At 41.9% G+C, this 26,268-nt stretch overlaps 1 protein-coding gene across 1 annotated transcript in view; it reads right to left on the bottom strand.

The window, feature by feature from the left end:
- The window catches only part of GLDC (glycine decarboxylase), a 100,525-nt gene that overhangs the window by 43,932 nt on the left and 30,325 nt on the right, over positions 1 to 26,268 (bottom strand). Inside the window, exons 5-15 of the mRNA XM_022573684.2 lie at positions 23,788 to 23,865; positions 22,649 to 22,796; positions 21,762 to 21,958; positions 20,168 to 20,264; positions 14,564 to 14,669; positions 12,998 to 13,137; positions 12,320 to 12,400; positions 9,859 to 9,956; positions 9,264 to 9,348; positions 9,049 to 9,090; positions 7,943 to 8,085 (exon numbers count right to left, since the gene is read on the bottom strand). Of these exons, the coding sequence (XP_022429392.2) occupies positions 7,943 to 8,085; positions 9,049 to 9,090; positions 9,264 to 9,348; positions 9,859 to 9,956; positions 12,320 to 12,400; positions 12,998 to 13,137; positions 14,564 to 14,669; positions 20,168 to 20,264; positions 21,762 to 21,958; positions 22,649 to 22,796; positions 23,788 to 23,865 (1,215 nt within the window). The remainder of the gene's footprint in view (positions 1 to 7,942; positions 8,086 to 9,048; positions 9,091 to 9,263; positions 9,349 to 9,858; positions 9,957 to 12,319; positions 12,401 to 12,997; positions 13,138 to 14,563; positions 14,670 to 20,167; positions 20,265 to 21,761; positions 21,959 to 22,648; positions 22,797 to 23,787; positions 23,866 to 26,268) is intronic.

Genomic DNA, 26,268 nt, shown 5'->3' with positions numbered 1-26,268 from the left:
GGATTAAACAGAAGAAAATCTTTGAAATTTAGAGCTAGTCAAAGAGTTCTTTGACTTGAAATCAAAAGCACAATTCATAAAAGGAAAAATGGATAAATTGAACTTCATCATAGTTAAAAACTTTTGCTCTGCAAAAGACCCTGTTAAGAAGATGAAAAGACATGCTACAGATTGGGAGAAAATATCTGCAAACTACATATAAACAGTAAAAACAGTAACAAACGAACTACATAACAAACAGTAAAAAACAAAGGCAGGGCTTCCCTGGTGGCGCAGTGGTTGAGAGTCCGCCTGCCGATGCAGGGGACACGGGTTCGTGCCCCGGTCTGGGAAGATCCCACATGCCGCGGAGCGGCTGGGCCCGTGAGCCATGGCCACTGAGCCTGGGCGTCCAGAGCCTGTGCTCCGCAACGGGAGAGGCCACAAGAGGGATAAGCCCGCGTACCACAAAAAAAACAAAAACAACAACAACAACAAAAACAAAGGCAATTCAATTAGAAAATGGTGCTGTGAGGATCAAACATGTGAATATGCTTAGAAATAGAAAGGAAGAGTTACATTAGGATGTTGGAGATTTGCAGGTTCTCATTGTTGCTCTTTTCGTGGGTGTATATGTAGAAATGCTCAGCCTTTCAGTCCCCTTAAAAGGGGAATTTCCCCTTTTGTGTGAGTCTAGGGAAAGGCAGGGTCCTAAAACGCCCTATGGAAGCAGAAAGGGACCAGATATTCCCAATCACTACCCATGAACGAGGTGCTAGACATGTAACCCAGTCTCAACCTATCGGATACTCCAGCCTGGGACTTCATGAATCTGGAGGGAGTGACCCTAGGAAAAGGGCAGTCACAGTGGTGGTGGTGATGCTTCCACTGGAGTGACCTTGATTTGTTCTCTGCTGCAAACTTCCCTTGGGTCTTGGCTCACTTTTGAAGCCCCATTCTCCAGCTTTTCCATCAATTCTGGGAAGCACCCAATATCTTCACCCTGTAAATTGCTTTTCTGCTTAAATTAGGCCAACCCATCTTCTGTTGTTGCACCTAAGAACCTTTACTTAATGATGGTGTCATGGGGCAGGAGGGGATTACTAAATTTCTCCTACAACACAGCATTTTAAAGTCACTCATTCCTAGGCAGGTCTAACAAAGAGATGGGGCCATCCTGGAGTTTCTCTTGCCCCTAATATCAAAGTCTTCCTTGATTTGCTATCCCTTTTCAAGCAATTTTATCCTGAGCCCCTCTGGATCTTACTCTCATCTCATTGGGATATGCCACCTAATTTACAGATGAATTTAAATTTTGTATTATAAAAGTAATATGTTTGTCTGATTTTTTTTAATTCCATCAATGCAGAAGGGATGAAACTTACAGTAAAAAAAAAAAAGAAAGCAACTCCCCCCAAATTCTTCCCAGTCTTACTCCCCAGAAAGAAGCACTATTAATAATTTCTTGTGATACATAATGTTTTGACGTTGGACATTCTAATGCCAAACTGTCCTCATCCAAACCCTTCTTTACTTTAAAAATACCACCAACGAGTGGTTAGGAACAAAAATGATCCAAGTGAAATGTTAGCTAAGAAACTGACATTATGGTAAAACTAATCATAGTAAAATGATCAACAAAACAGCCAGTGTGTCAAAAATGACCTGAATCAGTGCATGGCAACCTCAGAGGACCACTCTCAAGAAAACAAGGTAGAATTAGTGCTGACTCCTATCTTACAGACAGGATAAACACGATATGCTTCCATATCTTGGAAGCAATTCAAATTCAATCAAACTCTTCGTTGCATAACTCAAATATTCCAAACGCTACCTAGATCTCTGCTTCTAGTAGCTTAAAATAATACCCCCTCAACACGTTCTTACCAACCTGTATCTAATTTGACATAAGCTAAATTCTATGCTTAACCTATGAATTCTGGGCAAAAAACATCTAGATGGATCCAGCCACTCTAACCTTTCTGATATCTCAAGAGCACCTTAAAGCAATGGTTTTCAAACTCAAAACCCCCAAATATCAGCATCACCCCGGGACTTGTTAGAAATATGAATGCTTGGCTTGCACCCCAGGAGTACTGAATCAGAAATTCTGTGGGTACAGCCCAACGTGAGAACCACTTCTCCAAAGCCTTACAAACTGCAAAAATCCAAATATACTCTTGAGAGTCAAGAAAGTTGGGGAAGGGGAGATCCTTCTCATTGCTTTATATTTCCCCAAAAGTGGCTCTTTTCATCCTTCACCCTTCTTTCTCTTCCTGGCACTCTGAGTGTCTCCTTGGGAAATCAGTCACTCATCAGAGAGGTTCTCTAATATCTGGTTTCTCAGAGCTCTCTGTAAGGGAGGGCTCTGAAGCTGCACTAGGCCCAGTAGGAAAGCAAATCAGAAGTTATCAATGAGTTAAGTCTACTCAGTGACACTGACCACGAGCTCAGGAAAGAAGGGGAGGGACATGGCCAATATCAGGGGTTTGACTCTCTTTGTTGTAAACAATGTGATCTGCACATGACAGTCATGACTTGGCCTGCAAAGGCCAGTTTTAAAGTTCACTCCACTGAAAGATATTAGTCATCTAACTAAACCTCCCTCTTTGGTGTTCCTCCAGGTCAACACACTTTGCAACCCAGTGATGCACATTAGAATCACCTGAGGAGCTTTTTAAAAACTCTGTGATGCCTGGGTACTGCCCCTGGAGGAGATTCCGATGTAGCTAGTTTGCCCGGTGGGGAGGGCATGGCATACCTCAAAGGCTCCCCAGGAATTCTAACATGCAGCCAGGACTGAGAACCCCTGCAGCCCGTGGTTTTCACAGTGTGGTAGCCAAACCAGCACAACCTCATCCCCCAGGATTATATTAGAAATACAAATTCTCAGGCCTCAATCCAGTCTCATTAAATCAAAAACTCTGGCGGTGGGGCTTAGCAATTTCACAAGCCCTACAGGTGATTCTCATGCACAATAAAGTTTGAGAGTCATTGATTGCGCCCTGTTCACACCTCATTTAAGAACCTTACCAGGAGGAGATTCTGGGAAAGCAACCGCTAGCTCTATCTGCACTCAAGAGCACAGTTTGCAGTTTTTAAAGACAAAAACAACTTCCTCACTTTTATAAGCCAAGTGAGCTAATAATAATTCCAGCTTGTCTTTCATTTTAGATAACCGTGGAAGGTGTTAATTGCTGTTTCTGTCTGCTTTAAACATTACATCATAATTTTAACTTAGCAATTCCTAGAGTGTATTTGTGTGCTGCTGAATGATTTTAAGAGTGTCACAGTGATACGGGGAGCAAGCCAAAGCAAGCTACGCTGGGCACGGTAGGAAATGGAAAGGTAATTAAATATTATCTTGCTATGTTCTCCACTAAGGTAGAAATGCTCTCCGGGTTTATAGATTGAGCGAATAAGAGAAATGGGGACAAGTTTCTTGACATTTTTGTTTCAAGTCCTTTAAACAACTTTGGGATCTAACTGTCCCAGGAAATAGACCAAGTGAAGGCTTGGCTATATGAACCAAAGATTTCACACCACAGTTTTTGGTTACAAAATCCTTTATCATCCATATTTATCAGCCATCCCTCAACTAAATCTCAAATCAATAAGGTAGTGTTCCCTTTCTTGCTGTATAGGAGAGAAACCTACATCACAACTAGGGAGGAAGCCACATGACAGAGCTCTGGAGGCCTCACACATCCTGGGTGCTAGCTAACCTCTCCTCTGAGCTGCTCATTTCCCCTCAGAAAAAAGTGTACTGAAGACAAAGGCCCTGTGGCAGTCTCTATCTAGGCAGGAACTATTAGAGAAAGAGAGAAAGAATAAAAACCTTCTGTGGGCATAACATAGAACTGCTCTGGACTGGAAGACATTATGTGAGGGCCCAGAAGCACGGACAAGGCGGAGCCATCAGGAAAACAGGCAGAAACACTCAGGTTTATGCCTGAAAATTGCAGTTTTCCTACTTAGGCATTTTAGAACCAGAGAGTTGTATTTCGAGTCCACTTGATGTTAAATATTACTCTACTCTACAGAGTTTGGCTCTTTTGCCCTTTGTTGCAAACCTCCCTTCACTTTGAGTACAGCTTTGCTACAAAGGAAGACCAGTAGTTTGCCTCAACTCCAAGGCAAGTTCAAAGCCAACTTCACTATGCTATCAGCTGATGGCCAAACCCCCTGAGATCAGGAGAGTCAGGGTAGAAATGAATCTAAGTATCTTATCAAGAATTTCATTGTTTCATAATATGCATGTTCCCCACAAAAAAAGTAACTTATTTTTGGATTGTATTAAAATAACATATATCGTGGTTAAAAAATGTTTTTATAAACTAAAATAGCGTAAGGACAAAAAAGTAAAAGTCACTGGAAATTCTACCACCTTGAGATAACTATTTGTGTGTCCATCCTTTGGTTCTCTTTCCATCTATGCCTCTGCATAGATCTGTCAAACAGTATGGCAGTTCCTTAAAAAATTAAACAGAATTACCATATATCCAACAATTTCATGTCTGGCTATACACCCAAAAGAACTGAAGGCAGGGACTCAAACAGGTATTTGTACACCAACACTCATAGCAGCATTATTCCTTATAACCAAAAGGTTGAGACAACCCAGATGTCCACTGATGGAAGAATGGATAAACAAAATGTGGTACATACATACAATGGAATATTTTGAAAGGAGGGAAATGCTGACATGTCACAACATGGATGAACCCTGAAGACATTATGCTAAGTGAAATAAGCCAGACACAAAAGGACAAATATTGTATGATCCCATTTATGTGCTGTACGTAGAGTGGTCAAGTTAATAGTGACAGAAAGTAGAATCACAGTTGCCAGGCGCTGGGGTAAGGGGGGTAAATGAGGAAATACTGTTTAATGGGTACAGAGCTTCGATTTGGGAAGATAAAAAAGTTCTGGAGCTAGACAGAGTTGATGGTTGTACAATGATGTGAATGTAATGAATGCCATTGAACTGGACAGTTAAAAATGGTTAAAATAGTAAATTTTATATTATGTATATTTTACCACAATAAAAAATTAAGTTATAAAATATTACTAATGCTACTTCCTAAAAATTATGCCATAGTTATCTTTTAAAATACCATGCAGTAACAAAAAAGGAAGGGAAATATATTTAGATTCCAAAGTTTTGGTGACTGGACTCTAGAACTCTATAGACACACTGACCAATTCCAACTCATCAGGTATAAATAAAAACACCAGGAAATGGTCCCTTGATAAAAGAGGTTACTACACCCTCTATTTTTTTTTGCGGTACGCAGGCCTCTCACTGTTGTGGCCTCTCCCGTTGCGGAGCAACAGGCTCCAGACGCGCAGGCTCAGCGGCCATGGCTCACGGGCGCAGCAGCTCCACGGCATGTGGGATCTTCCCGGACCGGGGCACGAACCCGTGTCCCCTGCATCGGCAGGTGGACTCTCAACCACTGCGCCACCAGGGAAGCCCTACACCCTCTATTTTATGAGTATAACTTCAGTGGCTGACGTGGTACACTAAATTCTTTTTCTGTGCAGAGTAGTCAAGAAAACTTGTGTTTCTTCTTCCAATAACTATAAAGCCTACATTGGTCCCTTAGATTTCAGTGGACACTAGCCAGCAGTAAATCCTGACTAATTAACCAGTAAGTAGTTAGCCCTGTGGTAGGCTGACTCTGAGACCTGGAATTAGAATTGTAAGACCTGGGATTTATAATCCACCTATGGAGAAAAAGATTACCACAAATAAACCAAGATGGAGGTTATGAAGAGCTAAAACTAAAGTCACTCACATAGAATATGTGGTGCATCCCTTCCTCTTTTCCTAAATTAGACATCAAATTTCCTTACTCACTGGAAGCACAGCCCCTGTATTTTCCCAACAAAGAGTAAGGTATTTCCCTATCTGTCATAGCAGCCTCTGCTCAGGACCAGAAATATCTCTCTACTAAGCCTCAACATAGCCTCTGTAACACTCAAGTCAGCTCTTGGAAATGGGTGGTATATCTGGGAATCTCTGGAGCTGTGGAAGGCATCACTGCCAGGAGCTACAAAATGATAAAGATTTCTTTCCCTCCTCCAAGACTGGGATAGAGAATGGAGTCTTGCTGACAATCATACAAATGAGGAGAGTAAGACAGAGAAAGAGCATTAGGTAAACTGAGGAGAACAGAGAAACTTCTAAGATGATGGTTTTCAACCTTGGCTGCAAGCTGGAATTACCTGGGGAGCTTCAAAGATATACCCATGCCTGCATCCTTCCCTCACCCTAGTCTTTCCCCATAGAGATTATTATTCTATTTGGGATTGTGATCTGGACATCAGGATTTCTTATAGACTCACCATGTGAGTCTAATTTCCAGGCCTGGGAACCACTGCTTTACGGGAAGGAGAGCTTCCTCATCCTTCAGTCAGTCTTCTGGAGACCCTGCCTGGGACCTCAATTTACTGCAAGAGCTAATGACTTTAAAATGGTCTTGAAAAATTGCTCTCCAGTACAATACAGAAGATGTGACCATATTCCATCACTAGAGGGCAGTTTCTTCATTGTCAACACTTAATTAAGGTATTGCCTCAGGTTAATTTACTCAGGTTCCTCCCTTAATTAAAAAAAAAAAAAGCAAAGCTGCATGATGACATTTTAATGAAGGTATACTACAGCCTGACTTTCATAAACGTCAGTTCCTCCCTATTTATGGAATGAGAGTTTGAGAGACTAATATTAAAAAAGCTCTGTGTCCTTTCATCTGTCACATGCCCTCTTCCTAAAGGGTTTGTACTGTATGGGGTATATTGTTTTCACAAAGTGTATGGCTTTGCTGTGATACCTATGTTTCCAAACAGGAGGTAGGGCTTGATAGTAACTGATTAAGATCTGATTACTTTCTGTCTCAGAAAATGAGACAGTAAATGTCTCAGCTTTTAAAATCCTTTGATTTTTGTATCTTGAAATAGAAATCTGGCATTTCTATCAAGCTTCTAAGTGCTGCCAATGCTGACACTGCTGGTGGAGAACCACACTGAGCAGTGGGAGGTAGAGAAACTCGGGGCAGATACCAGACTCCTCCTCTGAAGGTATCCCCAGATGTTAATTCACATGTTGATGACATGTCTGTCTGTCTGTCTATCTATTCCCATGAAGACAGAACAATCAGAAATCCAGTGGATCCAGGTTGACTATACTACATCAGAATCACTTGGTTGCTTCTTAAAAACAAAGGCTTTTAGTCCCAACCCCTGGAGATCAGTACTTCTAAAGTGGGGCCCAGGAATTTATATTTTTTTAACAAGTACCCAGGAGATGCCGCAAGAGCCCTTTGCTTTTGAAAATCACTGTTGCTCAAATGTTTTTACTTTACAGACAGAGACCGAGGACAGAAAAGAGGAAGGGAACTTTCAAAGTTAGTGACAGAACAAACTAGGATCCGGACTCTCCTGGCCTTACTAGATTGAGGCATTACTGCTTATAAGGAGTTAACACGTGTGCTCGATTCTGATTCTTACACTATAAGACGGATGCAGTAACTAGTTTCCAAAGATGGTCTGCAATGAACCAGGACTCTTGACATTCACACCCACGTGTTGTCCCCTTCCCACGTTCAATCTGGGCTGGCCCTGAAACTTGCTGTGACAGATAGAATGCTCTGGAAGTGATGTTGTGTAACTCCAGAGGCTGAGCCTTAAGAAGTTTACAGCGTCCACGTCCTTCCATCTTGGAACACTCCACTTTGAACCCAGACCCAATTCTGTGAGGGAGCTCAAGCAACCACTGGAGAGGTCCACATGGGGAAGAACCAAGGCCCAGGTCAACACCCTTAACTGAGCTCCCAGACAACAGCCATCACTACCTTCCCAGTTATGTGAATGAGGCCACTTTGGACCTTCTAGTCATCCATCCCAGTGGGTATTATACTACAAGAGATGACTGAAAAGACACAAGAAGAAATCCCCTTACCTGTTAGGCTGGAAAGAGATTCGGTCATAGCCCGTGAGTTCACACAAATCCTTCTCAAGTTCTCGAAAAAGCTGCTGGTACCCTTGAGCTTGGTCCAGAGGCACAAAGGGGTGTATGTTTGCAAATTCTTTCCATGTGATAGGCTGAAGAGCAAGGAGGGAGGAAACACACACATATGTACATATTGTAACAGTAATAACAAGACTAACTAACGATGATGATGATAGCAACAGCTAACACACAGAGTGCTTACTATGTACCAGGCCCTGTGCTAAGCACTTTACATTCATTCACTTAACTCTAACCACAATCTCATGGGGTAAGTACTATTACTGTCTTCATCTTACAAGTGGGTCACTGGGGCCCAGAAAGGGAACTTATACAAAAGTATAACCATTTCCTATTTTTTCGGGAACAAAAAGGCCCCTGAATAGATTTATATCCATGAAACCCAATGAGTTGTTTCAGGCATGGTTTATTCAAACTCTTACATAGCACATATATCATTCTTTTTTCATGAAGCAGAACAAAACACCAACATAAAAGCAAACGGGGAAAATCCTCCTATTAGGTATAAAATGATTTTCTTTGCCTGACGTGATTTGTCATATCAGACTAATCCTATGGAAAAAAAAGAAACATCCTAGCCTAGTAGAGATACTTACCAAACACCATAGCAGGGGACACAAATCTTCTGTTGATACAAGAAACAAATTAAAACCTCAAACCTCTACCTTTCTGGCACTGAGAAAGGATTTCTAGAAAGAAGGCTTACGGTTCTTAATTCTATCTGAGCTTAACAACTACAAACTGATGAAAGCTTTCAACGTGGCAGGTTTAAAAGGGTGGTGGGGGCAGTTGGGGAAGGTAGGAAGACATATGTTTAATGATTTTAATATTTAAAAATAATTTCACCCATAAATTTAAATGATCAGGTTGTGATAAAGTTAGGGTTTCTGCCAAGGTTGTTGAAGAGCAAGGTAAAGGATTACTAAAGCGGTTGTTAAATCACGGTCCCAGGAGCAGCTTTCTCTAGTTATCTGCTTATGTGTAAGCCAAGACACTGCCTCTGCTAAGTTTCCTTTTAACAGAAGTGACCTACTTACTGTGAGTTCAGATGAACTGTTGAGCTTCATGGTACAGGACCCCTTGAAGAAGCACAGCCAAAGTGTATTACGTTAGTGACATCCTATGGTCTATCTGATCGGCCCTCCCATCTCCCCGAATGGTCACCCATTCATCCCTCTTGCAGCCTATTAGATGTGACCCAAAGAGGTGGGTTCAGGGTGGGGTGGGAAGTGGAAATAAAGGCCATAATTACCAGCGGAATCATGCTATGAACAAGGGAAATGTCTTTGTTTTCCAATCTCTTCATATATCGGACAATATTTGTTTCTGAGTGATAGCTGTGAACATAAAACACATGGTTTAGGCCAATATAGTTAGGTAAGAGCCCATACACATCCTTCTAAGAGGTAAGACACACTGAGATCTACCTTCAACATACAGATCAAGTTAGGCCATGGACAACATGCCAACAAAGCATCAGAGGGAAGGGCGTGTACCCCCCATGAAGCTCAGAGGATGCACTAGGACAAGAAGCCGCCTGTGGGCCTGAGAGGAAGAGTTGGAAAGAAGAGGATGTTGAGTTCCTGGGTGTGATCTTCAGCCTGGCGACTATGCATCGAAACTCCCATCTTCTTGAGAGTAGAATTAGGGGTTATAGTGTCAAGGGAGCACAGCCACCAGGAAATAAGGTGTGCTTCGCCCGGGTTAGAATTGGGATTTAGTAGTGGGTCAGGCTGAGCCACAATAAACCAGGCCATGTCATAGTCAGAATGCCATAGTAGAAGCCACTCTCTACCGTGCTCCCAAGCTACAGCACACAATGCAGAAGTCACACAAACTACACAAACCTGTTGAACACCTGATGTGTGAGGAATGGACTAGTTCTCTTGAAGGCAGTCCCTAGAATACCTCTCTGTTCCTCACCCATGCTTTCAGCAACCAGCTCCTGCATGGAGAGACCACAGAAACTGAAGGGCAGGAAGCATGCCTGGAACCACATGTGAAGAAGGCTTTCCATTCAGCGTGTATTCTGACAGAGCACCAGAAATTCCCTACCATCCAACCTCCCACCTCCCTGACCACCCACCCCAGGGATATCTGGCACAGTGCAGTGACAGATGTCAGGGGTCACACATTGTGGCAATTCTCCAAAACATTGTTTTTAAGTTCTGTGGAACTTAGCCACAGTGAGCAAAGAAAAGTGAACAATTTTTACTGCCAAAAAAAACAGTTGACATCCCCTGCATGTTCCTTGAATAATGAAGCAAGTTCCAGTAAACTATTTTAAAGGGCTATGTAAAAAGTGACGACCATGATAACACTCAAGTAAAGATTCTCACTTGACATTGCTCTTTGATCTTGGAGAACAATTCTAATAAAATACAAGTGCCAAGACCATTCAGTGGGAGAAAGGACAGTCTCTTCAACAATGGTGCTGAGAAAACTTGATATACACATGCAAAAGAATGAAGTCGGATCCTTATCTGATATACAAAAACTAATTCAAAACGGATTAAGGGGACTTCCTTGGTGGCGCAGTGGTTAAGAATCCGCCTGCCAATGCAGGGGACACGGGTTCGAGCCCTGGTCCGGGAAGATCCCACATGCCATGGAGCAACTAAGCCCGTGTGCCACAACTACACCCGTGTGCCACAACTACTGAGCCCATGTGCCACAACTATGGAAGCCCTCACACCTAGAGCCCCTGCTCCACAACAAGAGAAGCCACCACAATGAGAAGCCCGCGCACTGCAACGAAGAGTAGCCCCTGCTCGCTGCAACTAGAGAAAGCCCGCATGCAGCAATGAAGACCCAACGCAGCCAAAAATAAATAAATAAATAAATTTATTTAAAAAAAAAAAAAAGGATTAAGGACCTAAATTTACAAGCTAAAACTCTTAGAAGAAAGTATAGGGGCAAATTTGCATGACCTTGGATTTGGCAATGGTGTCTTAAATATGACACCAAAAGCATGAGCAACACAAGAAAAATTACAGTGCACTTTTGTGCATTAAGGAACACTATCAAAAAAATTTTTTAAATTAAAAAAAAAGGGACACTATCAAGAGAATTAACAGATAACCCACAGAATGGGGGGAAATATTTGCAAATCATATATCTGATAAGCATTTAATATCCAGAATATATAATGAAATACATGGCTTGCTCCTCATTCTGCTCCAGGCCGGTAGTATGAGAGCCCTCAGTGGTTGCTCTGTAAATATTCTTCAAATGCATGGAACAAATATCTGTGATTAAATGTACTGCAGAGTTCTAGAGGGAAGATATTATTCAGTCTTATTTATTAATTAAATATTAATTAATTAAAGATTAAAAGAGAACAGTATAATACTTTTTTGACGATTTACATTTGTTATCTGAAGATACTGAAGTCATCTCTCAAAGAGGACTCAGACAACCAGGACAGCACTGATCAACACTCCGGAACCTATTTCTGTCTCCTTTCATTGATTCATTTAACAGATATTTGTTAAGTGGCTCCTATGCTCCAGGCCTTGTAGAGTGCTGTGATGAACACCTTGCCACAGGTCTAGGTAGCTGACGTCTCTCTTCCATCCCACAGACTCTCCTGCTCACATGTCCCTGCTATTTCATCATTTTAGAAACCAACTCAGTCTCACTGAACTGTTTCTAATTCTCATATAACCTCTCTCCTCCTAGCCTTTGTGGCTGCTTTTCCCAGAGTCTGGAACACCTCTGGCCCCATCCTCCTTCTTCTCAACTGTGTCTGGATAGCTCCTATTCATCTCTCAGGTCTCAGCTTAGGACAGTGTCTTCCAAGTGTTGGTGAGAAGCCCCCTCCACTCTGTGCTCAGAGAGCATCTTTGGACAGTGCCCATCGTAGGACATCATCTGGACTGCAGACTTGTGCCTGTTTGGATCCTCATTAGACTATAAGCTCCAAAAGGGCAGGAAGTATGTCTGATTTACCACTAGCCTCAGGGCACAGCATAAGACCTGGCACATATCAGGTCAGTTTTCCCAGAATCAACATAACCAAGATGCCAATGCCATGAACCTTTGTATTAGGAATAGTTTCAGTTAAACACCATTAACAATCCTTCCAACTAGCCTTGCAGCTCAGTCCTGGCTAGGGCCCACGGCAGTGACCTCCAACTATCAGCAGTCACGGTAGCAAGGGACAATCGGCGGCATAATTTTAATGCAGGCCACCTAATGTCATTCCTGCACCCCCTCCCCCTCACACTCAGGCCCATAAGAGGCAAAGCCATCTGTGACACCTCCTCAAAGAGTCATTATGAGGAATGTGAATTTTGATTTACTTACTGCAGATGACTCACAGCCGAAGATCCACAACAAGTCATCCAGATCTTTTTCATTGACTGTTTCATCAAGAGAAATACCAAGCTATAGAAACGAAAATGAAAGGGGAAACATCAGCTCAAAACGCCAAGATCAGTGCAGAAACTCCAAGAGAGGTCAAAGGGGAGAAAGTGCTGGACAAAACTCTCAGTTGTTCTAAAATAACAGGCTATCATTATGTCCAAGTTGGCCCTTGGGCAAAGTAGGCTAGACCAGTCCCAAACGTCAAAAGAGTGAGAGTTTTACAGCCACTTCTGGACTCTAAAAGAGTCCAGATGGCTGCAGGGCACTCCTTTTGGTACTAGATATGCTCACTTTTTTCTTCCCTTAACTTACCTTATCATATCACTTATCGTAGCCTTTACCTTGAACAGTCATATTGTGAATGAAGGAGTATTATGAGCAAAATATGTGCCTAAGGGTCCCATATATGAAAACACAACATCTTAAGGAAAGCTGACAATGGATTATCATTTAAAAGGCCACAATGTTCCAAACTGGAAATGAAAATTGTTTACAAAGAATTTGTGCCCAAAGGTCCAATACTGATTTTTTTTTAAATAAAGAGAAATTTTAATGAGAAAAGTCATAAAAATTTATAGAATTTGTACAACAAACAAACAAACTGAAAGTCTGACTTACTGTGTGATCCTCAAACAGCCGAATATTTATTTGCCGCTGAGCAGCCCTGCCCAAGACCTCCTTCACTGAGCAGCCACACTGAATCTTCAAAGTGTCAAAGAACAAGTCATGCTGGAGTTGGTGTCCTGCTCTCTTGAGACCTAGACAAGATAGGATAGCCACCGGTCTCTATGTAGAAACCAGACCCTCTGCCACTGACGCTTCACAGAAGTAAAGAGGTAAATCCTACTATGGTCTGTTCATACCCAGTGTTTTGGTCGGTGCTTTTTTTAAAAAAAGTAGGACTTCCCTGGTGGCACAGTGGTTAAGAATCCACCTGCCAATGCAGGAGATACAGGTTCAAGCCCTGGTCTGGGATGATCCCACATGCCACGGGGCAACTAAGCCCCTGCACCACAACTACTGAGCCTGCGCTCTAGAGCCTGCGAGCCACAACTGCTGAAGCCCATGCACCTAGAGCCCGTGCTCCACAACAAGAAAAGCAACCGCAATGAGAAGCCTGTGCATCGCAGCAAAGAGTAGCCCCTGCTCGCCGCAACTAGAGAAAGCCCGCGTGCAGCAACAAAGATCCAACACAGCCAAAAATAAATAAATTTTTTTTTTTTTAAAAAAGGTAAATGTTTATTATTATGCTACAGAAAGTTGTGAAATACATATAAAAATGGAGAAAAAAATCACCATAATCACCATCCAGAAATAACTAGTGGTTACTCCTTGGTACAGATTCCTCTAGAAGGGTGTGTGTGTGTGTGTGTGTGTGTGTGTGTGTGTGTGTGTGTGTGTGTGTGTGTGTGTGTGTGTGTGTGTGTGTGTGCGTGTGTGTGTGTGTGTGTGTGTGTAATATATCACGTACATATACTTCTTTATCCTTTTTTAAAAAATTTAATGTATCATGAAGATTTTGCTTTTCTACAGATCTAAACCCCTATCATTATTTTTAATAGCTATATAATATTCAAACTTAAATTATGTACCATAATTTAACTAATTACTTATTATTGGACGTTTAGGCTGTTTCCAAGATTGTGCTATTGTAAATAATGTTTCAATGCACACCCTTTACATCGTTATCTGATTATTTCCTTTAGATACATTCCTAGAATTTCTGTATCAAATTGTAGGCGCATTTTAAAAGCTTCTGACACAGACTAAGTGCCCTCATAAAACTCATACCAATATCAGCATTCTTTTTAATCTCTGCCAATGTAATGAGAGAAACACTATTTTTTTCTTTCAATTTACATTTCTTTGATTAATAGTGAGGTTGAAATTATATATGTTCATCTGTATACTTTCTTTTAAAATTACATTTAATGTCCTTTGTCCAGTTTTCTCTCAGGGTGTTCATTCTTCCTGTGTATGGGGTGGGGGGACTGAGGAAGAGCTCACTATATTAAATATATTAACACTCAGTCTGTCATAGATGTTGAAAATATTATTCCTAGGTTTTTATTTGACTTTTAATTTTGCATGTAGTATTAGACATGCAGTGAGTTTTCAATTTTATTTACTCACATGTATCGGTCTTGTTATAACCAAAAGTTTTAAAACAGAAAACTGACTCACCTTCAGACAAAATCAAAGCGGCATTATGTACCCTCCTAGCAATATGTTCCAGCCCGTGGGACCCATGGTAGATTGCAAACATTGCAGCCATATTCGCCAAGAGAGCCTAAAACGACAAAGAGCTTTTAAAGAATCATGTTCAACAATGTGATATCAGGAAGATGATCAGTGGGAGGGGCTGTTGTTCTGACTTGAGATGCCAAAACTAAAAGCAGGTACAAAGCAAAATGATCAGACTCCCTGCCTTCTCTATGATAGCTGGAGACCATTTATAACCTGCCCAACCATCTGAGGGGTAAATACAGCATCCAAGACACCCCAGCGTCACTATACTAAACCTTTGAATGTGACCATTAGTAAGGCGCTCCATCCATGCAACATAATCATCCCATAAAGGGGAAGATCAGGCTGTCATCAGACATGGAGATGCAATATTTAATGTTGGAAGATAGTGGAACAACGAAGACCTCAGGGGAAAACAGTGAGATCTAAGAATTTTATGCTCAATAATACAGTTCTTCAAGGATAAAAGCAAGAAAAATTTTCAAACACACAAGAAGTCAGGGAGTATAATTCTCTTGAAGCCTTAAATAAAACACTAGAAACTGAATTTCAGCCAACCAAGAGGTGAATGGTGAATCTATGCAAAGGACCACCAAAGATGAAAATGCAGGACGCAGGGGAATAAAACCAAAATGAGTTGGCAGGAGATATATTAGGAAGGGAAAACCAAAACCTACTGGCTTATTCCCTGCTGACAGTAAGGTCACTTTCTCAGGTAAAGATATCTCTCCTGACCGTTGATTGAAGTTTCACAAAAATATTTACAAGGAAGTGTGTATCCTAGTGTGACAGAGAATAGGAAAGAATGGCACTAGAATCTCTCAGAGACTCAGGGATGGAATCCAGCATAGGGAGCAAGGAAGGGACCACTGTCATGGCATCTTGGGTCAGGGAGGAGGATAAAAACAGGATGGCAAGGGTCAGAAACCAAAATGAGGGCCAATGTGGGGTAAAATCATGGAAGGCCACCTCCTGTCTCTCCTCTCTCTCGCCCTATCCCTCACCTGCTTTTCCACCCTAGATCCTACCAACCAGCAGCCTTCTAACCATGCAATATCACCCTAGGTAACTGACCCAAACTCTAATCTCAGACTCCTCACCTGCTTAGTCCATTCAATCCTCCCACAGCCCCTCCCATCTCATTGGTCCAGCACCATGGTTTCTATGAGTTTCCAGTCCCACTAAAGTGACTTTTGTCCTAATGTACTAGGTCAGCAGTTCAAGGTCCACCTTCATGTTCAATCATCCCAAGGTGGGAAGGGGCACATTACAGAACAGAAACACTGCTCAGATGAGAAACACAGTGCTTTAAAGTTGGATGATGTTCAATATCAGATCTATTTTGTTAGGTACACATTTCCTCTGTGAGGCTGTTAGAAGGAAGCTCTCTGGGATCACTGCAAAAATGCCAGAAAGTGAAATCAGAGTCAATAAAGAAAATAAGGAAAAGAACACATCAGAGAACACTGCAGTAGACTTTCTTGGACCAAGTGCCAGAGAGGGTACAGACACTCTTGTGGACTCTGTGTAACAATTAGAAATAAATACGGAAGAACCACAACACATTATAGCTATGGAGAGGGCCTGTCTGAAGTAAAACATCCATAATGTAGTGTATCATGGCTCATGGCTATGCTACCTGGGAATAAAAACTCAGGCCTGGTGTTCACAGAATGCTCTGGAAGCCTCCCATCACAGAAGCCTTGTGGAGGTTGGTTCATGTCACTTTTTAAACTAGAGATCATTCTTTCTACAAACAGGAGACTGTATCAACCAACTGACCAACAAATTAATGAAAAGTACGAAGTCACTTTTAGAAATCTTGGTAAGGCATTAGAATATCAAAGGAAGTTCAGAGAAACAGAGAGACCAAGAAGATTCAAATTTCTTTGATAATCTGACAAACAACATAATTAGGATACTTAAAGTAATCAAAAGTGAATCATGGGGACTTCCCTGGTGGCACAGTGTCTAAGAATCCGCCTGCCAATGCAGGGGACACGAGTTTGAGCCCTGGTCCAGGAAGATCCCACAAGCCCGTGCACCACAACTACTAAGCCCACGCTCTAGAGCCCGCAAGCCACAACTACTGAGCCCACGTGCCACAACTACTGAAGCCCACACACCTAGAGCCCGTGCTCCGCAACAAGAGAAGCCACTACAATGAAAAGCCCGTGTGCCGCAACAAAGAGTAGCCCCTGCTCACCGCAACTAGAGAAAGCCCGCGTGCAGCAATGAAGACCCAACACAGCCAAAAATAAATAAATAAAATAAATAAATTTATTTTTTTTAAAAAAAGTGAATCATGAAAGGATGCTCAAAATCATTAGTTATTAGGTAATTGCAAATCAATCCCACAGTGAGATATCACTTCACACCCACTAGGACAGCTATAACCAAAAAGAGGAACAGTAACAAGTACAGGTGAAAATGTGGAGAAATTACAACCCTCATATATTGGTGGAGGGAATGTAAAATGGTGCAGCCACTTCAGAAAAGAGTCTGGAAGTTCCTCAAATAGTTCAACATAGAGTTACCAATGACCCAGAAATTCTATTTCTAGGAATATACCCAAGAGAACTGAAAATATATGTCCCCACAAAAACTTATACACAAATGTGCGTAGCAGCCTTATTCAAAGTACCCCAAAGTGGAAGCAACCTAAATGCCCATCAATTGATGAATGGATTAACAAAATATGATGTATCCATACAATAGGATATTCTTCAGCCATAAAAAAGAATGAAGTATTGATTCCTGATACTGTAGGGGTTCCAAACAGGCCTCCCTAAGATCTGCCACTTTAGCATGTGGATTATTTTGAGTTCAGGCAATGGAGACCTTCTGGGCTCAAGAGAAACTACTGCTCCTCCCTTAACTGCCCAGAGAATTTAAATTGAGGATTTTTCCCAGAAAAGGAGTTATTACCAAAGATAAATTTTATCTAAGTGGCCCCATCTATACGGCAGAGCAAACAACTAATTACCAAACATCTTGTTCTTCTCCTTATCATCCAGTGAATGGCCCTCCCATGCTTGGAAGCACCTGGCCCCTATTCCATTCCTTAGTCCAGGGTGACATGTATAACCTTATTTACTATTCTGTCCTTTAACCTCTCATGTATGTGGGGATCCTGTATGTATGTATAAAATGTTATTTTCTCCTGTTAATCTGTCTCATATCAATTTAATTCTTAGACCAGCTAGAAGAACCTAGAAGGTTAGACGAAAAAAATTTTTTTTCCTTCCCAATTCTACAACGTGGATGAACCTTGAGAATATTATCTCAAATGAAAGAAACCAGGCACAAAAGGCCACATATTGTATGATCTCATTTATATGAAATATCCAGAACAGGCAAATCCATAGAGACAGAAAGGAGATAAGTGGTCACCAGGGGCTGAAGGGAGGCGAGAAGGATAGGAAGTGACTGCTTAATGGGAACAAGTTTCTTTTAGGGGTGATAAAAATATCCAGAAATGAAATGCTGGTGATGGTTACACAACTTTGTGAAAATACTATCAACCATTGAACGGTGTACTTTAAATGGGTGAATTATATGGAGAGTTAAATCTCAATAAGAGAGCTAATGAAATGTAAATTATACATCAATACCCCTGGACTTCAGAAAAAGCTAATGAAAGCCTGTGGTGGAAGTTGAGAAATAAGAGAATATAAAGAAGATATGATGCAAATTCAGACACCTGTAGAAATGTCACAAGTCTACAGAAAGATTTTTTTTTAAAGAATTCAGTAATGCGTTTTCAGAGATTAAAAAAAAAAAAGTTCTCGGGGCTTCCCTGGTGGCGCAGTGGTTGAGAGTCTGCCTGCCGATGCAGGGGACGCGGGTTCGTGCCCGGGTCCAGGAGGATCCCACATGCCGCGGAGCAGCTGGGCCCGTGAGCCATGGCCGCTGAGCCTGCGCATCCGGAGCCTGTGCTCTGCAACGGGAGAGGCCACAACAGTGAGAGGCCTGCATAACGCAAAAAAAAAAAAAAAAAAGTTCTGCACCATCAGTGATGCAAAACTAAGAGAAGTCCAGTGTGGACCGTACAACACTCAAGAGGAATGGGGCAGCCTTGAGAAGAACATGGAAGAGGTGCTACAAGAAGAAGGCTAGAGTAATGACATAGAGTGCTCAAGGAACAGCTTAAAAAATATCAGTCATCTCTGAACAAAAGAGAATAATTATAGGCCTACAAAGAAAATGACACTGGCGTCACAAGCAATTGTTTCATGCAACCAGTTATGAGAAGAAACACGTGAGATGAAATAGACAATGGAGAGTTAGAAAATCTCCAGAATAAGAAAATGAAAATCAGAGAAGACAGGGTATGACTATCTCTAGGGCAAACATCATGTTATTCATTGCTGAAAAACAGAGACCTCTTATGATCCAAGTTAAATAATGAAATATCAGCTATCCATGAACTGGAAGGAAAAAAGAAGTAGGAATGTAACTTTTGCTCATTGTAGAATGCCCAAGTTAACCTGGAAAATTAATTCAAACCTTGAAGCAGAAAGTCCTTAGTGCACTTATGATCAGAAAGACACGTTCTGGAAGAACATGAGCAGAAAGCAGCAGAGGAAGGGAAGATATGTAAGCAGGGAATTCAACAAATGAAGGATAAACTACAGAAAGTAAAGGCATCACATAAAGATCAATTTGCTGTCAACAGAGGACGAGCTTGTGACAACTGGCTCCTTCCTGCAATACTAGAGGAGCTCTTCCCTGAAAAGCAGCCGCCTCCCTGAGACAAAAAAAATAATACAGGAAAACCAACTGAGGAAACTATTTCAACCACCAATGGATATGGAGCAAACTATAAGCAGACCTTATCATCTACTCCCTCCCTGGAGAGGCTTTCTAAAAGCTGGCGGTGGTGCTGTGAGCCAATGCTCTGAGAGGAAGAACACTGCACTGCCTACTGGGGTACCTGTGAGATCTCTCCCTTTCCCTGACCCCAAATGGAAGAGAACCAAGAATGGATTATATGCTCAGGAGTGGTCCTCCACCTGATCCTAGGAACTGGCTGGATGTCAGAAAACACTGCTCCCTCTAACCTGAGACATTGGGCAACATTCAGGTAACTCCTCCTCTTTTATCCCATACATTTCAGAAATGTCTCTTTGAGTTCCCAGTAAAAGTACCCCATGGCCACCACCGGCTGGCCAATCTGGACTATCCCCTCAGTACAGCCACCTCAAGCACCTTCACCTTGCCTTCCTCACAATAACCTGGAGGGCCTCCATCTCAGCTGTAAGAGGAGGTGCCCCAGTCACCACCCATAATGGACCTGCCCTGTGGCCAAGAATGCCAGAGACCCTAACAGGTGAAGGGCGTGCATACATGGAACCACAGTAAAATACATTGTATTGGTGTTCTGACAAGACCACAAGGCTTCTTTACCAACAAGATCTTGACATTTTTGGTGTGCACACTGCTCAGTGGATGAATGAAGCAACAACTCAGTAAATGAACAAGTAGCTCACTGCTGTAGACTGTAAGACATTCAGTGAGCAGGTCAGGTATGTGATCTACCTGAGCTGTACAGATGTTGCTGGTAGCCTTGTCTCTCCGGATGTGTTGCTCCCTGGTTTGAAGAGCAAGACGATACACTTCTTTTCCACTGGCATCTCTGTACCAAGAATAAAACATCCGGTTAGTACAGATCATTATAGCACCAGGAGCTGCCATAAACAGAACTGCTTCTTTCCTTCCCACCTTTAAGTGAATTCAGCAAAGTTACTTAGGTGCAAGGCCATAAAGAAACAATTCCCAAACCATCTTCTTCTAAAGGGGACTGTTAATTTTCAGTTTGTACTTTGAGGATTTGAGGCACTGAGATATATACAATAAGCTGGGAACTTTAAAAGAAAATTTTCCAGGAATCACCCAGCCTAATAAAATGATGGTGATTGAGGATTAAACTTCACTCTGAGCTTCTTGGCAGACTCAGAGAAAAGGGAAATACCCGACAAAGGAAACAGAATTTCTATACTAGAAATCTAAAGCAACTATATGGCTATAAATAAAGGATGTTAACAACCTAACACTTGTCTCTAATAAAATTTCTCCTTTCTTAATACAATTAAAACTCTAGATAACCACAAAGATTCAGCAGTCATAGCCTTTATTTCATCAAACTCTCAGGTCCACTTTCCAGAAAGGTAAGAATTTCAATACAAAAATCAGAAGATGATAACTGATATATGAAACTCTTTTAAATTAGAAAACCCTCTGTCACATCTCATCTGGTGAAGAGACATCATTGAAAGAAAATGTAATGTAAGAATACTTAAAGAAACTATCATTTTTTACATTAAAAAGCAAAGTGCCTTTTGCCATCATGTGACAAAGTGTAAGTATTTCAGAACTTCTCATCACTAGCACATCATTCACTAATTCAGACTCTTCACTTACATTAATAGCCTAGCTTTATGAAAGGTCAAAAACAATATGCTAAAGTTCCACAGTAATAATCATGGCATTCATCTCAATTCTCAACCCGAGGATTTTCATCAATGAGAAGCACTCAAGGAAGTACATTTGGAAATTACTCAAATGGCCAAAGGGCAGGTCTCTAGGAAATAATGTAGGTCACACCCAATGTGTGCATGGTAATCTCTTATTGCACCTGTCTTTACATAGCCATGTGGCATGTTAATACTTTTGAGAAAGAAACTAGTTAGATATAAAACACACTTAAAATATTCAGTCTCTCAAGACTTTCATCAATCTAAAATTCATTTCTATGACTTCAATACAAATATGCTATAAATTGTAAACATACTTTTCCAAATATGCACAAATTCATGGCATTCGAGAAGAGGTACAAGGCATTTGAGAAGGGCCAGGTATGGGATAATGGGGTGTGTGTGTGTGTGTGTGTGTGTGTGTGTGTGTGTGTTGGGGAGTAGGTAGGGCATTGATACCCCAAACATTCATACCCCAAATACATTCTCTCTTCTGACTCTATGTTTACATTTCCTTAATCGACCCAAAATGGCCCAGTTAAATTCGACCCAAAATGGCCCAGTTAAATTCAAAGAGAAATCAACAACTTTTGTGATCAAGAGAAGGAGCAGGGGAAACCATAACCACAATAAAAGGGAAGAAACATGAGCTGCTTTACCTTGTTACCCCCACCATTCTTCCAGGCATCATCCTCACCAAACTTTCTCTGACAGCAAAAAAGGCTGCATGTGGTCCGCCATAGCCCAGAGGCACCCCAAATCTCTGTGAGCTGCCCAGGGCAACGTCCACCCCAAATTCTCCGGGAGGCCTCAGGATACACAGAGCTAGAAGGTCAGTAGCACAGCAGGCCAAGCTCTAAAAAGGAAACAAGAGAAAATGGACAAGGTTGTGACCTTCCCTGAGACCAGTGGAAGGATAGCAAATTATCTCCATTATAGGCAGACTGGCAGAGTTGGTTCGTATCCTGTGAAATTTATTTACTCATTCATTCATTTAAAATATTTACTGAGTGCCTACTATGTGCCAGGAACCAGTGAAGAAAACAAACTTGAAAAAAGGCGATTGGAAGGAGGCAGTTTTACCTTACCAAGTGATAAAGGTGTGGAAATTAAAACACACCAAAAAGAGTAACAATAATAGGGCTTCCCTGGTGGTGCAGTGGTTAAGAATCCGCCTGCCAATGCAGGGGACATGGGTTCAGCCCTGGTCCAGGAAGATCCCATATGCCGCAGAGCAGCTAAGCCTGTGTACCACAACTACTGAGCCTGCGCTCTAGAGCCGGCGAGCCACAACTACTGAAACCCGCATGCCTAGAGCCTGTGCTCCGCACAAGAGAAGCCACCGCAATGAGAAGCCCTTTAACCACAACAAAGAGTAGCTCCCGCTCGCCGCAACTAGAGAAAGCCCGCACGCAGCAACGAAGCCCCAATGCAGCCAAAAAGAAATTAAACGAATTTTTTTAAAAATCATGCTAAAAAGAGTAACAATAATAATTCAAAATTGAGGCACACCTCCATGGACCCCCCACAGGAGAGGTTTCCCTACCCCAGCCTGATGGGCTCTCTCCACGAGCTCCGTGAAGTCTTCCACCTTCCCCTCAGTGTCTGGGTACTGGAACAGCGCTCCACTGACATCTTTTCCACTGAAGTCCATTTCATGGGGTAACTTCAGCTCAATGAGGACTCCAGCATACCTGAAAAGACAGAAGACAAAGAACCACCATGCTTTTGGTTTACAGGGAAAGTCAAATCATCTACAGTTTCTTTTCCACGTTAGAGCATGCGTATTCTGTGTCCTTCCTCAGTGCCCCCACCCCCTACCCTATCCCAACATGCACACACCCCCATCCCACACCCAGCCCTTCAGTGGTAACTGTGCTTCACACCAACTCACCTGCAGCCACTGTTAGCACCTCCCCTCCCGCTTTCCTGTCAGAACCTGTGCCTGAGACAAGAGCAGAAACATGCCTTCCTAGGGCTAAACAACCACTACCTGCAACTACACAGCCATTGCCACTTTGATCTTGGATAGGTCTTAGGTGAGTGGAAAACCTCAGTAAGACAAGGAAGAAGACCTTCCTTAGGTTCCTGAAACTATCTAATTCCTATCATATGTCAGAAAACCACTTCTGAAGGAATGGTGGTATGGGATTGGGGGAAAGGCTTTTACAAGGAGAAAGTAAATAAACACACCCACATGCGGTAGTTGTGCTGTGTCTGTTTTATCTGATTACAGCACTTAAAAAATATAATCTGTTTCCAGCTACATCATACTAAACTAGGTATTATGTGGATTCCCTATGGGCCATGTTTGCAGGAATATACACAAAATCATAACAGTTGTGTGAGAGTTCCATTCTTACCCTGTGCTTTTCAAACTTTTCAAAACACTGTTGAAACCATTTTAATATTAATTTTCTTTTTTTAAAAAAAGAACACAAAACAATGTGTTCTTTTTGTAAAATATAAAGCAAAGGCGACCAAATCCACTGTGTATTTTTTCCTGAATTCTGACACATCTTACTTACCAGTGAGGTCATGGGAAGAAAGTGGGAGGGAAAGTAAAATTCAATAACCCCAGCTTAAACCAGGTTCAACTCCAGTCAGTTTGGAAATTAGAGGAAGAAACAGCAGAGATGAGCATAGTATTATCCCTGAGTTCAAAATACAAATAAAATTAATTACTTGGCTCGAGTCTGGACGACAGCTATTGTCTGTGAGTGGCAACGAGGGTCAACAAAAAACTTCCTCCTCTTGTTGTGTCTGTTGAAAAGAAAAATCCCAATTCGAACATGAACATTAAAGAAATCAGAGTATCGTCTAAGAATGCAAAGCAAAGATGGTACTTAAGGAAAGTCTGAGCATAGGATAAAAAATAATGAGTCATTAATAACTAATAGTGACATTTCCTGATTAGAATTTCACTGAAATCCAATGCCCATTCTAACCCCATTTAGCAAAATCAATCTTAAACTGGTTTAAATTTTTAAAAATATGCTATGAGGTAAAGAAGATGTGGCACATATATACAATAGAATATTACTCAGCCATAAAAAGAAACGAAATCGGGCTATTTGTAATGAGGTAGATAGACCTAGAGTCTGTCATACAGAGTGAAGTAAGTCAGAAAGAGAAAGACAAATACCGTATGCTAACACATATATATGGAATTTAAGAAAAAAAAATGTCACGAAGAACCTAGGGGTAAGACAGGAATAAAGACACAGACCTACTAGAAAACGGACTTGAGGATATGGGGAGGGGGAAGGGTGAGCTGGGACAAAGTGAGAGAGTGGCATGGACATACATACACTACCAAACGTAAAATAGCTAGCTAGTGGGAAGCAGCCGCATAGCACAGGGAGATCAGCTCGGTGCTTTGTGACCGCCTGGAGGGGTGGGATAGGGAGGGTGGGAGGGAGGGAGACGCAAGAGGGAAGAGATATGGGAATATATGTATATGTATAACTGATTCACTTTGTTATAAAGCAGAAACTGACACACCATTGTAAAGCAATTATACCCCAATAAAGATGTTAAATATATATATATACTATGAGGAAAAAGAAAGAAAAGGGTAGTGATTAGGTGCGAGTAGGAACAAAAAACTAAGTCTTCTAGATAAAATCATCTGAGAAGTTTATTGCCAAAGGAGCAGAGATTATCTAAACCGAGTGTCCTCATTCAAAGGAAGCGGAGAAGAACTCAGATAGGTTGTGATACGTGCAGGTGCCACACAGCTATGGAAGGAACTGTGTTGGGTCTAAGACCCAAATTCAGGAAGTTCTCTAACAGTCCATAGTTTCAGGAAACAAAACTGATGGGGATGTATAACATTTTGTGTATCACAAGCGCATCTGGGTAAAAAGAAATGAGTGGAGGATACAAGTATATTGTATAAAAAGAAAGATCCACACGACCAGTTAACAGCAAGTTTCTCAATGGAATGCGACTGAGAAACAGCAAGGTTTTACTTGTCATTATATCCTTCTCTACTATTTGAAATTTTCCACTATGAACAGGTATTATACAAAATTAACTGTCCAATACACAAAGCTCTTCAAAGTCTTAAATAACTCTGGAGAGAAGAGCTATCTAAGCCTAAATGACCTCGGATGGAAACAAAAACACTGCTATTGAAGAAAACATTTCCTAAAGATAAGAAACACAAGGTTGCTTCTCAAGGGTAAAATTAAATGCAGGATGGAAGGTATGAGAATTAAGAGAGAGGAAGCAAATCCAGCACTTGCAGAGTGTGCGTTGCCCAATGACTCTATTAAGTTCAGGAGAGAACCCCTGACCCATCAACTACAAAGGTCTCAGCTTCTGGGCTTCCCTGGTGGCGCAGTGGTTGAGAGTCCGCCTGCCGATGCAGGTGACAGGGGTTACACGGGTTCGTGCCCCGGCCCGGGAAGATCCCACATGCCGTGGAGTGGCTAGGCCCGTGAGCCATGGCCGCTGAGCCTGCGCGTGAGATGAAAGCTTTTACTCAGAAAAAGGGGATGGAGGTGGGGGATGGGAGAGCAGCGAGAAGGTGGATGAGGAAGAGAGAAGGTGAAAAGCTTAGACTAGGAACGGCATTCTTCCCCCCCCACCCCCTGCTGTCCCTAAGATAACAAGAAGAAGAGCCTGAACCCACCCCTGGGACTGCTTGGGAAGCAGAAGGGCCTGGAACTTAGAGGTCTCCATATCTGCCCAGTGAGTTCGAGGTTCACAACTGCAACACTGTGATTTATAGGAAATAAATATTTGATCATTCAGATGACCAAGATATATTTCTCATATATATTTGGTCTTTGTCCACAGTTCCTGGCTCACAGCTCCCAAAACCACTGGAATTTTCTAAGTGTGAAAAGTGATCAAGGTGTCATTTGTAATGTTAATGAGGTGACTTTTGCATCCCACAGAGGAATGAGGGCTGTTTGCTGTTTGCTAAAGGAGCCAACCAGGTGATTAGAGGGTTGGAACTTTCAGTTCTACACCCTGAGCTCCAGGGAAGGAAGAGGGGCTGGAGGCTGAATCAATTGCCAATGGCCCAGATTTAATCACTCGTGTCTATGTAGTGAAGCCTCCATAGAAAACCCAAAGGGTAGGATTTGGAGAGCTTCTGGACTGGTGAACATGAGGAGATTTGGGAAGAATGGGGATCTCTGAGGGAGCATGGAA

Source organism: Delphinapterus leucas, chromosome 6, assembly GCF_059928025.1.
Source record: "Delphinapterus leucas isolate spDelLeu-1000000601 "Yukka" chromosome 6, BTC_Dleu_Yukka2, whole genome shotgun sequence".
NCBI lineage: Eukaryota > Metazoa > Chordata > Mammalia > Artiodactyla > Monodontidae > Delphinapterus > Delphinapterus leucas.
Note: the sequence above shows the minus strand (reverse complement) of the source record. Positions and strands in the feature narration are given on the sequence as shown.